This window comes from Pelecanus crispus, chromosome W (assembly GCF_030463565.1).
Source record: "Pelecanus crispus isolate bPelCri1 chromosome W, bPelCri1.pri, whole genome shotgun sequence".
Taxonomy (NCBI): Eukaryota; Metazoa; Chordata; class Aves; order Pelecaniformes; family Pelecanidae; genus Pelecanus; species Pelecanus crispus.
In genome coordinates, this window is record NC_134675.1 from 17,782,747 (window position 1) to 17,800,109 (window position 17,363).

General features: G+C 42.7%; 1 protein-coding gene across 1 annotated transcript in view; it reads right to left on the minus strand.

Annotated features, from left to right (window-relative positions):
- Positions 1-17,363, minus strand: part of LOC142596486 (protein Hook homolog 3-like) — a 133,831-nt gene that overhangs the window by 76,177 nt on the left and 40,291 nt on the right. The window contains exons 4-5 of the mRNA XM_075725608.1: positions 9,858-9,908; positions 3,319-3,451 (exon numbers count right to left, since the gene is read on the minus strand). Of these exons, the coding sequence (XP_075581723.1) occupies positions 3,319-3,451; positions 9,858-9,908 (184 nt within the window). The remainder of the gene's footprint in view (positions 1-3,318; positions 3,452-9,857; positions 9,909-17,363) is intronic.

Below are 17,363 nucleotides of genomic sequence, written 5' to 3' on the forward strand. Positions count from 1 at the left end.
TTAACCCATATTTTTATTCTGCCTAAGCCTTAGAATGTGCACATAAATGACCATTCCCATCTGGTTTTCAGTGTTTGAAAAATTCTAAGATTCATGTTTGTTCTTCTCCTTCGCTTTGGATTTCCATACAACAGTACCCTTTATGCTTATAGACGAGATTCACTTGACCTCTCTCAAGTTTGTCTTGTTTCAAAAGGAGAAACAAAGAAACCCTTCATCCTCAAGTTTAGTTTCCCTTCCTGCAAAGAATTCATACAATTGCAACTTCTTATGTGCTTTAACAGACAAAAATATTTGTAACAATGGGATATGATTCTATGATCCTATGATATATTGTTATTGTATGGGGAAAAAACATTAAAATTGTCAAAATGAAGAATAGATTTTAAAATGCATTTGCATCATGGCATTAGAACAGCCATGCACTATTAGAAAGAAAGAGAAGGGACAGGACTGAAAATCACTATGGTTTAAAATAATGCAGTCTGTGTTTAGCTTTGCCAGAGTGCCTGGTATCACTGTAACTTGAAGTCATTAAGGGCCACTCACATCTCAGAAGTTTGCAAGCTCTTTAGGAGCTCGTTTTTTCCTCTGCAAATGTTGGTACAACTATTCCAACATTTGGAAAGCTGCATATGGGTTCAAGAAACTTTTTAGAGTAGTTAAAGGATATCTTGCTAGGTAAGTAAAAACAGAAACAAGTTGTTTCTCTTCCAGCTGCATTGCTGTGCATTGCTGCAAGCGTATTTCCTTTCAGTTTTGTTCTCTAGCAGCAGAGAAGGAGGGTAATGCTTTGAGGCAGTATTACAAAAGTATGGGGTTATTGCATGAACATTCAAATGATTTGCATAGGAGAGAACAGGATCCTAAATGCTGTAAATACTCAGGCATGGCCATGTAGAGTTCACTGCCTCTTTACCTTCAGCAGCTCCAGAAGCTGGTTTTCAGACTAACATACATCTATGCTGGCTGTCTGGAAGTGCTAAACTTGGCCTTCTTGCTTGCTTCAGAAAGATGGACAGTAGCAGTGGTTGAGCTGGGAAGACTGCTTCTTCCTGACGTACAGAGCTGGGCTGCTGCCACTGCTTCCAATGAAGTGTGAAGGTTGCAGGAAGCCTCTGTCACCGGTGGGAGGGGGCTTCCACCCATAGGAACAGCTACTGCTGCTCTCCTATCTTCTCCATAATAACAGAGTTTGGGTCTCTCCACTGTAAGCTAGCAAAAAGAGTATCTGGCCATTCAGACAAGATTTTCTGTTCAACCATTTTTCTCATCCCATAGAGAAAAACTGCAGACTGGGTGAAAGTGTTTCTTTCACAAGGTGGATTCAGTCTATGGGCTGTTGGTTGGACTTGTTCTAAATAAACAAGTTAAGTGACTGTTGTGGGTTGACCCCAGGCAGCAGCTAAGCACCCACACAGCCGCTCACTCACTCTCCCCTGCCCTGCCCCAAAGGGGAGAGTATAGGAAGAGCAAAAGCAAGAAAACTCATGGGTCAAGATAAAGACAGTTTAATAGGTGAAGGAAAGAGGGGAAATAAAACCCCAAGTGGTGCAAAGGCAATCACTCACCACCTCCCACAAGCAGACCGATGCCCAGCCAGTCTCCGAACAATGGCCACCTTGGAAGTCAAAAACGCCCCTCCACCCCCTTCTTCCTCTACCCCAGTTTTTATTGCTGATCATGATGTTATACGGTATAGAATATCCCTTTGTCCAATTCAGGTCAACTGTCCCAGCTGTGTCCTCTCCCAACCTCGCTGGGCTGGAGCAGAGTGGGAAAAAAAAGAAAACCTTGACTCTGTGCAAGCACTGTCCAGCAATAGCCAAAATATTAGTGTGTTATCAACACTGTTTGAGCCACAAATCCAAAACACAGCACCATATGGGCTTGTATGAAAAAAGTTAAATCCATCCCAGCCAGACTCAATACAGTGACATTCATGGGGGCTGCAGGGTGGGGGAAGACCAAGAGAAGGGAAGTGACTTGGAATCATAGAATCATAGAATCGTTTAGGTTGGAAAAGACCTTTAAGATCATCCAGTCCAACCATTAACCTAACACTACCAAGTCCACCACTAAACCAATTAAGGGCAGAGTAATAATTAATTTCATGTTTCCTGGCTTGGTGGCTGGATTATTTTTTAATGAAAGTAAAAACTACGAATCATTAAGGTTGGAAAGGATCTCCAAGATCATCAGTCCAACCATCAACCCAACACCACCATGACCACTAAACCATGTCCCAGAGTGCCACGTCTACCCGTTTTTTGAACACTTCCAGGGATGGTGACTCCACCACCTCTCCAGGCAGCCTGTTCCAATGCTTGACTACCCTTTCCGTGAAGAATTTTTTCCTAATATCCAACCTAAACCTCCCCTGATGCAGCTTGAGCCCATTTCCTCTCGTCCTATCGCTAATTACATGGGAGAAGAGACCAACACCCACCTCACTACAACCTCCTTTCAGGTAGTTGTGGAGAGCAATAAGGTCTCCCCTCAGCCTCCTCTTCCCTAGGCTAAACAGTCCCAGTTCCCTCAGCCGCTCCTCATAAGGCTTGTTCTCCAGTCCCTTCACCAGCTTCGTTGCCCTTCTCTGGACACGCTCCAGCACCTCAATGTCTTTCTTGTACTGAGGGGCCCAAAACTGGACACAGTATTCCAGGTGCGGCCTCACCAGTGCCAAGTACAGGGGGATGATCACTTCCCTGCTCCTGCTGGCCACACTAGTCCTGACACAAGCCAGGATGCTGTTGGCCTTCTTGGCCACCTGGGCACACTGCTGGCTCATGTTCAGCCGGCTGTCCACCAGCACCCCCAGGTCCTTTTCGGCCAGGCAGTCTTCCAGCCACTCTTCCCCAAGCCTGTAGCGTTGCATGGGGTTGTTGTGACCCAAGTGCAGGACCTGGCACTTGGCCTTGTTGAATCTCATACAGTTGGCCTCAGCCCATCAGTCCAGCCTGTCCAGATTCCTCTGCAGGGCCATCCTACCCTCCAGCAGATTGACACTCCCACCCAGTTTGGTGTCATCTGCAGACTTACTGAGGGCGCACTCAGTCCCCTCATCCATATCGCTGAAAAAGATATTAATATGCATGTTGAAAGCAAAACCAGTTCCACATTTCCAGCCTGTAAACTTAGTAAAGCTCATAATATAACAGCTTTTATTGTCTGTAAAATAGTGTTATGATTTAGAAAAAGTAAATTTGTCTCTCATAGTAACCTCTCATAGTAATCTTTTTCCCTCAGTTATTTAAAAAGCAAGTTAGATTTTCATTAACTACCCTGGAAGCAAAATATACTTTCAAAATTTAATACCTTGCTTCTGTTCACAATTCACAGCACATCCCAAAATAAGCTGAAGCATTCTCCCAAGCTCTGCAGCATCAGCGTGCTCTCCAATCAGGTTAACATCAGGAAGAGTGAAGTCGTTAATCTGTTGCCCTAGAATCTGCATACATATGTACATCACTATATATACATACACATACATTACAAAATACAAAGATGATTCAGAGGCACTAGGAAGCACTTACTCTAATTTGGCATAGTTTTCAAATCCATCTTTAAAACAAACTAAAGAAATTGCACCAGCTCATATACATATTTCAAAAGATAAAACCATCCATATCACTTGACACAACTGACATTTGGAAAGCTGTCTCAACTAATAACAAAGTATTAGTTTCAAACTTATCAAGAACAAGATTTGTTCTTCCAGGTAAGGAAACGTAGGTAGGCGTAAAAAATCTGATCAACGACACTCGCTGAATTAATTATTTTTATTAATTTTTTTCATTAAAAAAATCTAATGCCTAAAAGTTTTCCATCTGGAATAAATAAGTCTGAATTTCTAAATCATACCATTGCAAAGTCAGAAATTAAATGTTTTAGTTCAATAAAAAACATCTAGCATGAATGGATAACAAATCTCTGTAAAACACTTGGTCTAACAGTTTTGTAGGTGTAATCTAAGGATACTTAGCAAGTCCAGAGCCAAAACAACTAATTTCTCATCCATGAGAAAAGGACCTGACCTAGTGGTACAACATGCAATTAAAGAGAGCAAATGTAAATATGAAAAGAATTAAGAGAAAGAAAGCATGAGAGGGTGAGAGAGAGAAGGCACCTGTGCAAAGGGGAGCGGAACTGTGAGAGTGAGAGAGGTGGTGAGGGCAAGAGAGCCAGAGCGAGAGAGAAGGTGAGGGAAAGAAGGCAAGAGAGAAGGCAAAAAGGTAAGAGAGGGGTGAGAAGGAGACTAAGAAGGCAAGAAGACGTGAGAGAGGGAAGGCAAGAGAGAGAAAGGGAGTGAGGAAGAGAGAAGGGGAGGGGGAGCTAGGAAAAGAAGGCAGAGAGAGAGAGAAGGTGGGCTAGAGAGAGAACACAGGCAAGTGAGTGAGAGGGAGATATGTGGTGAGAGAGAGAGGGCACGTGAAATGAGAGAGGGTGAGCAAGTGTGCAAGTGGCAGAGGGAAGAGAGAAGGCGAGAGAGATGTAGAGGGTGAGCAAGAGAAATATACGGCAAGAGAAGGGGGAGCAAGAGAGGGGGAAAGAGAAAAGGGGGAGGGAGATAGGGGAAGGGAGACGGGGGGAAGGAAGAGGGAGAGGGAGAGAGAGAGGAAGGGAGACAGACGGGGAAGGGAGAGGGGAAAAGGACATGAGCAAGGGGATGGGGCATGGGAGGGGGTGCAACTGGAGGAGCAAGAGAGAGGGGGAAATGAGGTGCAGGAAGTGAGAAAGGAGGTGAAGCTAGAGGAGGGGAAATGAGTGAAGAGGAGGGGAAGCAAGAGGTGGAGGGAAGGGGGGGGAGAGATAGTGAAAGTGAGGGCGGAAGGATGTGCATGAGCAAGAGAGAGCACATGAGAGTGCAAGAGAGAATGAGCAAAAGTGTGAGCCAGATAACATTAGTGCAAGCAAGTGCAGGAAAACCTATGAACGAGAAACCAAACAAGAATATAAGTTGTCTCTAAGAAAAGAAAACTATATGAGAATTATTGGAAAATGCTTTGCAATTAGGAAGAATTTACATTAATGATTATCTGTAGAAGTAATTAAACATTTCTGCTAGACTGTTCTGCAAGCTTTCAGGGAGCTGAAAATATGAATATATAATGTGCAATTAAACACAATTCTGAAACTTTAATTGTAGACAAAAAGAAACTGCCAATTATAAAGAAGGTTTAATAGAGAAACAATGACTATGGAAGGAATCACTCATTCATTTTCTGAATATTGGTTTTGCTTAATATGCAGAACAGGTCAAGGTATTCACATGAAAATTGTTGAACAGATGTAGAAATCAAGTTGTTGAAAAGTTTCCAGGATTGGGCTTTGGAGGAATCATGAGGTGGTTGGGGTTTCTTTGCTTGTTTGTTTGGATTTGTTTGTTTTTTAAGGACTTGCTCAAAGAATGAACACAGACACTACTAAAAATCTGACTATTTTAAAGATTTCAGGTCCACTTTTCAATTAAAATTACTCCTTTTTTGTCATTGATAAGAAAATAAGAATTCTATGGAAGCATCAAGTACAACAGAAAATGTTACTATTATATAAAATGAAACAATGAAATCAAACATAGCATTTTTGAACAGTCTAAGTTTGATTCACATTTACATTTCAACTTGTATTGCCTGTATTTTTAATGCAATGCTGGTTTTTCTATTAATGATAATACAGTTGCTTTGTAAAAGTTGTTGGGAGAAGCTGAAGAGGTATATTAGCTTGTACCATAAAGAAGTGGGGAAAGCGAAGAAGTAAATTTAGGATTATGAAATAAATGTAACAGACAATTTTAATACTGCAACAAAACTCAATGAGATATACAACAAAAGGAAGGTTAGGCTCCAGAATAAATGTCTTGTGATGAAAGCAGACACCTTTCATTTATTTGAGGAAAATAAATAGTCGAACATTTTACAAAAAGAATGAAAGTTTGGATTCCAAAACAGCAAGATTCCAGGGGCCTCCTTTAGCTTGTTGTTCTTCCATATTATAATAAGACAACCAGTGTAGGACAGCTACTGAGAGACTGTTCTCTTGAAAGCAACAAATTATGATGTTTCTCTAAAATGAAATAAATTGTCAGAAAAACTCTTCAAAGGTTTTTAGCTACACCAGGTAAAATCCAAGCATTTATCTCACCTATACTTTGTAAAAGGGCTTTGCCAGAGGCAGGGGGGAAGACCTAACAAAAGTATAAATAGGGCTAGTAGCAGAATCAAGTACATCTCTGCTGTTGCTAAAATCATCACTTCAGCAGGGGGCGCGCGTGTGTGTCACGCTTAGCACACATAGATGTAATTTATATTTGTACAATTTAGTAAATCAGTCATTATTGCCTGTCGCTTGCTGACTTAGGTAATAAAGTTGTCACATCAGACTCCTAACAATCATATATACCAACTAGCTGAAAAGGAGCTGCCATCATTTTGTCATAGCCATACTAACATTCTATGACAGAATGATTTTATTATAATGTATCGGTACTCATTAATCCAGAAGCTATAAAGAAACTGTTCTTTAGTAGTCTTCAAAGAAAAAATATCTGTCAAAAGACTATAATGAAAGATCCTTTTAAACTTTAAATGAAAAGTCAAAGTAGTTACAGACTTTGTGCACATACTGAATAAGTATAAGGACACATACTGAAAAACTTATGTCAAAAAACACAAAAATCTAATTCTAAAATGTACTTATGGCCTTCTAATAAGGTTAGCTATGATCAGATAAGTCAGGACATAAAACATTTGCTCAAACATCAGTTCTCAAAATGGTGACTTCAGCATGGATATTCAGCACTTGGAGGGGTAACCATTTACTGAATATGGACTTATGAATCTAACTTCAGGTACTCAGTTTTTTAGAAAAATCTGTTTGTTCTAAAGCACTTCACTGTATTTGCAGTCATCTTCCTCATAGTATTTATAAGAAGTGAATATTGTTTCTTGGGACGAGCAATATCCCCATGCAATGAACATGAATGAACAGACTATGCATCACACTGCTAACCAACTTACTACAAAACATCACTCAAACTAGAAGCAAATTTTAGAGCTGAAGATTCACCATTGAAGAATTAAAACATTTTAATTAAAAATTACAATGTGGAGATGGTAAAAGTGCTCTTTCCTCCAAAGTGCTCTTTCCTCTTCCTCTTCTCTTCCCAGGGAAGCGGGGGAGAAAGAAGCAGTCTTTGGTTGGAACACAGGAGAAAAATTAGAGGCACTGTTTAAGGCCATCACCAAAACACAGTATCAAAAATGTCTCCTGTTGGTATTCCAAAATTTAAATATCAGACTAACATGGAAGCTCTGACAGAATATTTGCACCAGGAACAAGCAGGAAGATGACCTCCTTTCAGGGAAGGCATCAGAACCAGCTGAGCCTCAACCAACTGTCCACACGAAGAAAATAAGAAGGGTGATAATTACTGGAGGCTCTCTCCTGCAGGGGATGGAGGTGTCCATCTGCAGACCTGATGATATCTTGGCAGGTTGGTTGCTTGCCAGACTCAGGTCTCTGAGGGGAACAGAGGTGTTCTCCTCAATCCCTCCAGTGAGGGAATAAGGCTCACGTATGAGTGGATGCACACAGAAGGTCAAAACCTGGTGTTGCAGGCAGGGCTTTCATTTTTATGACCACGAGACCCACTTTGAGGAATGATGACTGCTGAGCAGGTACAGGATCCATCTGACAAATCGGGGCAAAAGAGTCTTTGCCAATAGGCTCACTAAGATAGTGAAGAGGACTTTGTTAGGTATGTCAGGGAAGGATTACCATAACCTGAAGTCATGGCATGGGGGACAGTATGATGGGAAAGGCACAGAGAAGTGGGGGGCTAGCTCATATGACTGGAGTACTGCCATGGATGCTCTATGCAGCTTGAATGCATGGAGCTTTGCCTTGGAATGAGTGATGAACCAGTTGGTCAAGATGAGCAGACAGACCAACACAGGTGACATTGTGGTAGGTGTCTGCTACAGACAGCCTGATTAAGAAGAGAAAGTATATGAAGCCTCTTTCAGAAAGCAAAAAGCAACCTCATAATCACAGGCCCTGGTACTGTGAGACTTAAAACACCCATATATCTGCTGGAAGGGCAACATGTCTAGATGCAAGCAATCCAGAAGATTTTTAGAGTGTAGTGAAAACAATTTTCTTGATGCAGATGACTGATGAACCAACTAGGGGAGATGTTCTCCTGGACCTGTTACTTACAAACAAGGAAAAACTGTTAAGGGATGTGAAAGTCAAGGGCAGACTTGGCTGCAGTGACCAAAAAATGGTGGAGCTAAAAATCCTGACAGAAATGAAAAAGAGAAGTAGAAGAATCACAGCCCTGGACTTCAGGAGAACAGATTTCAGCTTGTTCAGGTATCTGCTTCCAGGAAGACTGCCCTGGAAGGCAAAGGGGCCCAGGACAGCTGATTGGTCTTCAAGGACAACCTTCTCAAAGCACAGCAAATGTCCATTCCAACATGCAAGAAGTTGAGCAAGCATGGAAGGCCACTATGGATGAACAGGGAACTCATGACTACAGGGAAAGCAGTGGATGTCTTTTACCTTGACTGTAACAAGGTCTTTGACACGGTCTCCCATGGTATCCTTTCAGCCAGATTGGTGAGATATGGACTGGATAAGTGGACAATAGGGTGGATGGAAAACTGGCCAGACTGTTGGGCTAAGAGGGTTGTGATCAGTGGTACAAAGTCCAACTGACAGATGGTTACTAGCAGCATCCCTAAGGGATGGATACTGGGGCCAGTACTGTTTAATATCTTTACTAACAACCTGAATGATGGGATGGAGTACACTCTCAGTAAGTTCACAGACAATACCAAATTGGGGGAAATGATCAATATGCTGTAAGGCAGGGCTTCTATTCAGAGGGACCTTGACAGGCTGGAGAAATGGGCTGGCAGGAACTTCATGAAATACAAGGATAAATGCCAAGTCCTGCACTTGGGGAGGAATAACACTCTGCACCAGTACAGGCTGGGGCCAACTGGCTAGAAAGCAACGTTGCAGAAAAGGACCTGGGGGTCCTGGTGGACAACAAGTTGAACAGAAAGCAGCAGTGTGTCCTTGCAGCCAAGAAGGCCAACCACATATTAGCAAGAGCGCAGCCAATGCATCATGGGAAGTGATTCTTCCCCTCTATTCAGCATTTGTAAGACCACACCTGGAGTCCTGTGTCTAGTTCTAGGCTCCTCAGTAAAAGACAGATATGGACATACTGGACATGAGTCCAGTGGGGGCCACCAAGATGATCAGAGGGGCTGGAGCATGTGATGTACAAGGAAAAGCTGAGACCTGGGTTTGTTCAGCCTTGAGAAGAGAAGGCTCAGGTGAGATTTTTATTGCTGTCTAAAACTACCTAATGGGAGGGTGTAGAGAAGATGGAGCCAGCCTCTTCTCAAGGATGTACAGTGATAGGACAAGAGGCAACAGACACAAGTTGCAACAGAGGAAATTCTGATTTGATATAAAGAAAAACCTTTTTCCCCATGAGGGTGGTTAAATGCTGGAACTCCAGCCCAGAGAGGCTGTGGGATCTCCATCCTTGGAGGTATTCAAACCTCAGCTGGACAAGGCCCTGAGCAACCAGCTCTTGTTGGCCCTGCTTTAAGCAGAAGGTTGGATTACATGACCTCTGGAGGTACCTTCCAACATACATGATTGTATGGTAATGTGGGCAATCAATTTTGAGAGGGCTAACACATGAGAACAGGCTACAAGACTCCTTGAGTGCCCAGCACTGAAAAAGTCCAGACCTAAAAATCAGCAGACTATATTGTACATTGAAGAGAATAACAAAAGAAAAGTGAATGTAGATTACTTAAGACTGCTCTTACCTCATGGTTATAATCCAGTATCCCTTTTAAAATTTTCTTCAAGTTGCTTACCTATGACAGGAAAAGGAAGTAAATATGTTAAAAATGCAGGGAACACCTAAATAGATGATAAGTTACACAAATACTATGTGGTCAAAGAGTAGACAATCACACAAAAAAACCCTCCCACACCCCACCATCAAGAATTGTGCAATATGCATCTATTTAAGTTCCCATGAGAATTTCTGTCTGAACAGTTTAAATTAGCATAAAGTAAGTTATGCAGTGGTCCCTTGTGATCAAATTTCTAGATGTTATCACAAGTCCACATGAAACAATGGAACCCAATTAAGTCTATGAAAAGACCACCATCCCCCCTGAAAATTACACACCACATTGTCTTGGATGGGTTTTAGATCAGACACTATGATTTTCTAAATGAAGTCTTCTCTAGGGTACTTGTTAATCTTCAGATGTTTTTATACTTAAAAAATAAAATTTTCTTTTCCTCTCTGCTTTTCTTGAAATAACCTGGTGAATCTTCTTACTCTCTAGAAACATACACCACCAAGCCAAAACCCCTAATAAGCTCATATTTCACTGTTCAATCATACTCCTTCCTCTCTAAGCTACAGAAAGTTATTTTTTCATGTTCGCATTAATTATTTCTCCTGGTTCCTACATTTTTTCATTGCTGATCTATGACTTCTTGTTGTGGTTTAACCCAGCAGGCAGCTAAACACCACACAGCTGTTCACTCACTCCCCCCCTAGTGGGATGGGAGAGAGAATTGGAAAAAAGGTAAAACCCATGGGTTGAGATAAAGGCAGTTTAATAGGACAGCAGAGGAAGGGAAACTAATAATAATAATGATAAAAGAATATACAAAACAAGCGATGCACAATGCAATTGCTCACCACCTGCTGACCGATGCCCAGCTAGTTCCTGAGCAGTGGCCACGCCCCCCCCCAGCCAACCTCCCCAGGTTTTTTTGTTCAGCGTGACATCATATGGTATGGAATATCCCTTTGGCTAGTTTGGGTCAGCTGTCCTGGCTGTGTCCTCTCCCAGCTTCTTGTGCACCTCCAGCCTCCTTGCTGGCAGGGCAGTATGAGAAGCTGAAAAGTCCTTGACTAGTGTAAGCACTGCTCAGCAACAACTAAAACATCAGTGTGTTATCAATATTATTCTCATCCTAAATCCAAAACACAGTACTATACCAGCTACTAGGAAGAAAATTAACTCTGTCCCAGCTGAAACCAGGACACTTCTTTACAATTAAACGCCTGCCTTAGAATAATCAAGACAAAATCCCACATTTCTTGGCAGCGTCTTCAATCCCATGCAAAGATAACTACTGTAACACTTGCACAACCAACACCAAAGTTAAATTCCATATAAGCAGGAGGCTTGTATTTATGCCAGATTTCTCTAGTACTGAAGGGTTTCAGCTCACTTTCTGCTGAAAATTAATTTAGAACAAGTATCAAATAGAGCATGTATTAAAAATTATGAAGATACTGTATGGAACTCATAGGTTAAATTTAGAATAAACAAATCTTCTCGTTGAAAATTACTTCTACAGATTCTCAGCCTATTAGTGTCATAAAGTACTTAGCAAAGAATTTAAACAATGGAAGCAATATGTAATCTCATTTGACAAGAAGTTTAAATAAATAACTTCTGTAAAGACTTCCTGAAGAGGGATGGAGAGAATGATTAGAAAGTTGAATTTTCCTGGGTAATCATGTCCCAGTTCAATTCATCTTATCTCAGACTGAAATAGCATACTGTCCTATGACAAAGTTTTACACCACAGGTGATTACACTTCACAAGATGCATACTACTGACAACATCATACAAGTTGTGACATGAAATGCAAAACTATAGCAGAGGGAGGAGGGAGAGGAAATGAAACAGAATGCCCAAATTTTTATTTTCTTTAAAACAAGCGATATTAATATATATAATAAATGTTTGACATTGGACAGCCTCTTTAAGTTATCTATCTTCCAAAAAGATATGAGAACACACAGCAGAAAATAAATTAGGAAGCACTATACTGATATTCAAGGACAAATTATGAACTCCAGCATAGCCAAAATGAGAGCTGCTGAAAGCTAAACTCAGTTTCTCTCCAAAGAAAAGTTCAAGAATGCAACAGGCTATTCATCCCAAAAAATAAAGGAGAGCCCTGAACTTAAAAATGGTAATGGTCTGACCATTTCATTCTTACTAAACCCACCCCTTACAGAAGCAGGAGTCAAAACCTGACCCACTACAAGCATATATAAAACATCCCTGGGAAATGTTCATCATTGTCTTTGTAATCATCGAACCTAAAGTTATACTGAAACATTCACCTAAACATCTAAAAAGACATACCAAACACTCTGGCAACCTAAAGTAAGAAATAGAGATGCTACATGACAATCTGCAGACAACAGCTGTCCCTGTATCTCTTTTAATTGGATGTACACAAATCATTACTTTATCTCCAGGTTTAACTCCCCTCTCCTGCCATCAAACACACCATTTTTGGTCTAAGAACTTCAAAAATTTCCTAGATGATTGCCAAATGATCCAGGCCCCACGACCTCTCTCAGTGATCATGCACTGTCATAACCAAAGTCTACAGCAAATTTAAGAATTATATCAATTGATTTTCATATCATTGCAAAGAATACTGTACTGATTGGAATATCAGTTTCAAACTTGATTCATTAAAAACCTTCCAGTTTGTAATTTGCCTCAGGCTGCTGCAGAAAGCACCACAGAAAACAATGGGCCATGTTTCTCCTCTATCTTCTCACTGCACTGCTTTGCAGTTTTAGTTTCCTGCTCTGTTTAGTTTGCCATTCCCTCTCCCACATCCACCTGGTAGCTTCTAGACTGTTGACTCCATATTAGAACAAACATGATAGATAATAAGCAAATAACAGTCATTTTAAGACCTTTTATTTCAGTCAGATACCTTAATCTGGGGATTTTAAACATATATCTTACTTGGGCATAAAAGAGCCTTATCAATTTGATGTGTTTTAAGTGCAGTCTGTTTATATGGAATGTAATAAACCCATTTTATCAGTAGAATTAGCTAGTACAGACTCCCTCATTGCAGTTAGGCTGAGAGCATACTTTTGAGAAACCTAATTTTCATCACTTATACAGAAAAAAAACCCCACCAATATTTGCATTTCAGTTACGCTTAGAGCAATAAGCAGCCATTTGGATAAATAAGAGTCATGTCATACATTTTATCTGCCTGTACTATACATTTTATATCCTTCAGCTGGAAAAATGGGCAAAGCTTCGAAGGAAGAACACACACACCCAAGAACACCAGCTTTGGGGAAGATAGACACTCCAGCCTCCCCCCAGCAGCTGGCACCAGGCACATCGGCTTGTGACAGGTGTTGCACAGGCAAGGGCAGGACTCGGGATGACCTAGCCCATCAAGAAGGAACTACCTTTAGGGTGCTCTCAAAGGGTAGAATCCCTGGGTATGTCACAGCTCGAGGCACTGCACTGTGTAGGTTGACCAAAGTCCCACTGTGACAGCCTGCGGCCTGGCAGTTCACCCCGCCCAATTCTATTGAGCAAGCTGACACCACAGACTCACACAGAGGTAAGAAGTGAAAAATGCAAGTCTGTACAAGCTCAAGGATGACAATACATGATAACAACGAACGGAATAGCCAAAAAAGGGAAGTACCTTGAATATTCATTTGTAATTGGAACATGAGCTGAGCAGGAGCTCATCACGATTACTAGATTCATGCCTGATTGGTTTGAAAGGGCCAAGCATGGGGTGTAAGGAATAAAGAAAAAAGCTACATACTCTCTGTGCGGACATGGACTCACTGTCAGCTGGCCTGCGGACCGCCAACCCACCCATCAGCAGGGACGCCCCTGATGCCAACTGCGAGGGAAGATGCAATTTGACCTGGCGCAGTTCCCATTCCAGGGGAAACTAATACCAGAGGGGTGGCTCATAGGACATGGGTGAGAGCAATAATTCGTGCACCCGTGTTATTTGAAATAAGGCCTTAAAGTATTGATCAATTGTAAATATCTATCTAGCTGCAGTAGAGAAGAAATAAATAAAATTTTTACTTCTTTTTACTTTTTCGCGTGGCATACATTTCTTCTGAGTGCTTGCTTGGTTAGTCCTGGAATTGGAAAGAAATCCTGGATGCTCCTCTGTTGGGGCATCACAGCTTGTGACCCATGGCCCCACTCCAGCTGCTGGCACAAAGACCCTCACTTGCTTCACTGTCCTGGTTTCGACTGGGATAGAGTTAATTTTCTTCCTAGTAGCAGGCATAGTGCTGCGTTTTGGATTTAGCAGGAGAAGAATGTTGATAACACACTGATGTTTTTAGTTGTTGCTAAGGACTGCTTATGCTAGGCAAGGACTTCTCAGCTTCCCATGCTCTGCCAGGTGCACAAGAAACTGGGAGGGGGCACAGCCAGAATAGTTGATCCAAACTGACCAAAGGGCTATTCCATACCATATGACGTCATGCTCAGTATATAAACTGGGGGGGGTTGGCCGGGGGGCAGCAATCGCTGCTCGGGAACTGTCTGGGTATCGGTCGGCGGGTGGTGAGCAATTGCATTGTGCATCACTTGCTTTGTATATTATTATTGTTATTATCATTATTATATTGTTATTATTATCATTACTATTTTACTTTATTTCAATTATTAAACTGTTCTTATCTCAACCCAGGAGTGTTTCTCACTCTTACTCCTCCGATTCTCTCCCCCATCCCACCGGGGCAGGGGGAGTGAGCAAGCGGCTGCGTGGTGCTTAGTTGCTGGCTGGGGTTAAACCATGACAGTCCTTTTTGGCACCCAACGTGGGGCTCGAAAGGTTTGAGATAATAACAGATTAACCAGAGTGTATTAAGGAATCCGTTAACAGTTGCCGGTCACAGTAAGAGTTCATCTGATCTGCACCATGCTCCTTTTTTTGTTGTACATGTTAAGGATTGGTGTTGGTTTTTGCAGTTTTCTGTGCTCTGCAGTGATTAGTGATGCTTTGCCTGGGAGATTTGTTATTAAAACACTGACCTTGAGCATTATTTGGTATTTAAGCTTTGAACTGAAGCCATAACTGTACTTCAGGTACTACCTCATGGAGAGAATTAGCAATTATACCTCTTCCTCTGAGAGGTTTGTTGTGGAGGATATACAGAATGGCACCTTTGCTACCTTCTTCTATGATGCTTCCTCCTTCATTACAACAATTTTTCAGTATCTTCAACACCCCTGGGCAGTTAAGATACTTCTATTGGTATTTCTTGGGAATATTGTTTCGGTTTTGACAAAGGTCAGTAAGCAATTTAAGAATATCATCCAGAGATCTGCCCCAAGGCTGGATAGTTAAGAGTGGCAGGGTGTGTGGGATAGTATGGGCAAGTACCTGGGACAGTGGGCACCTCCAATGTTTTGGAACTTCACCCCTGAACAAGTGCAGAATCCTGAAGAACTAGTAAAGTGTTTGGAAAAAGGATGTTGTCACCCTGGCAACTCCAGAGAGACACAAATCATTGCAACATGCTGGGGGCTGGCCCATGCCTATCAAGCCGTGGTCAACACTATTCAGTACCCTCAAAAGAAAGAGAAGGTCTCCGGATCTGATGACAAAACAACAGGCACTGTGGCTTCTCCAACCCCCACCGCAGGAACTGTAGCTACTCCAAACCCAGCCACAGGCACTGCGGCCACTCCAACCACAGCCACAGGCACTGCAGCCATACCAACTCTGGGGACAGGCACCATGGCTAAACCAGAGAACCAACCCGTGCCGGAATCAGTTGCCCTTATACATAAGAAAAAATACACAAGAAAATCGGCTCGTTTAGTAAGGGATGAAGATGAACCAGGGCCATCACAGGAACGGGAGGAGGAAGAGGCAGAACCCATAAATGAGATGGTAACCACCCGATCCCTATCCCTGAGTGAACTGCGAGATATGCGAAAAGATTTCAGTCGTCATCCAAGCGAGCACATCATCACCTGGCTGCTCCGATGCTGGGATAATGGGGCCAGTAGCCTGGATTTAGAGGGTAAGGAAGCCAAGCAGCTGGGATCCCTTTCTAGGGAAGGGGGCATTGACAAATCGATTGCAAAAAGGAGCACAAGCCCTTAGCCTCTGGAGTCAACTTCTGTCAAGCGTGAAGGAAAGGTATTCCTGTCCTGTCAGTAGGCATCATGAGAAGAGTCTGGCTCCCTCTTCTTCTCTCCCTCCCATCAGGTATTTATATACATTTATAAGTCATGTTCCCCCCCCAAGTCTTCTCCAGGCTGAACAGTTGCAGCTCTCTCAGCCTCTCCTCATAGGAGAGATTGCTCCAGTGCCTTAATCACCTTTGTGGCCCTGTGCTGGACTCACTCCAGTAGCTCCATATCCTTCTTGTAGTGGGGAGCCCAGAACTGGATACAATAATCCAGATGCAGCCTCACCACTTCTGAGTAGAGAGGAAGGATTACCTCCTTTGACCTGCTGGCAACACTCCTCCTAATGCAGCCCAGGATACCTTTTGCCCTCTTTGCAGCAAGGCCACGTTGCTGGCTCATGTTCAACTTGGTGTCCACCAGGACTCCCCAGGTCCCTTTCTGCCAAGCTGCTTTCCAGATGGGTGGCCCCCAGCATGTACTGGTGCCTGGGGTTGTTCCTCCCCAGGGGCAGGACTTTGCCCTTCCCCTTGTTGAACTGCATGAGGTTCCCATCAGCCCATTTCTCCAGCCTGTCCAGGTCCCTCTAGATGACAGCATGACCCTCTGGTGTATCAGCCACTCCTCCCACTTTTGTGTCACCAGCAAACTTGCTGAGGGTACACTCTGCCCCATCATCCAGATCATTAATGAAGAGGTTAAACACTATTGGCCCCAGTATCGACCCCTGGGGTACACGTCTAGTGACTTGCCTCCAACTGCACTTTGTGCCACTGATCACCACCCTCTGGGTGTGGTTGCTCAGCCAATTCTTAGTCCACCTCACTGTCCATTTATCTAACCTGTACTTTGTCAACTTCTCTATGAGGATATTAAGGGAGACAATGTCAAAGGTTTTACTAAAGTCAAGGAAAACAACACTTACTGCTCTCCCTTTGTCCACCAAGCTATTCACTTCACTGTAGAAGGCTATCAGGTTGGTCAGGCATGATTTCTCCTTCATAAATCCATGCTGACTACTCCCGATCACCTTCTTGTCCTTCATGTGCCTGTAACTGGTTTCCAGGATTAGCTGCTCCATCACCTTCCCAGGGATCAATGTGAGGCTGACTGGCCTGTAGTTCCCTGGGTCCTCTTTCCTGCCCTTGAAGATAGGAGGGACGTTTGCTCTCTTCTAGTCCTCAGGAACCTCTCCCAGTCACCACAACCTTTCAAAGACAATTGAGAGTGTCCTCGCAATGATATCAACCAGCTCCCTCAGCACTCATGGGTACAACCCATATCCCATGGTATTCTTCCAAGTAAATACCTGAAGAAGCCAAAGTCTGCTGTCCTGAAGT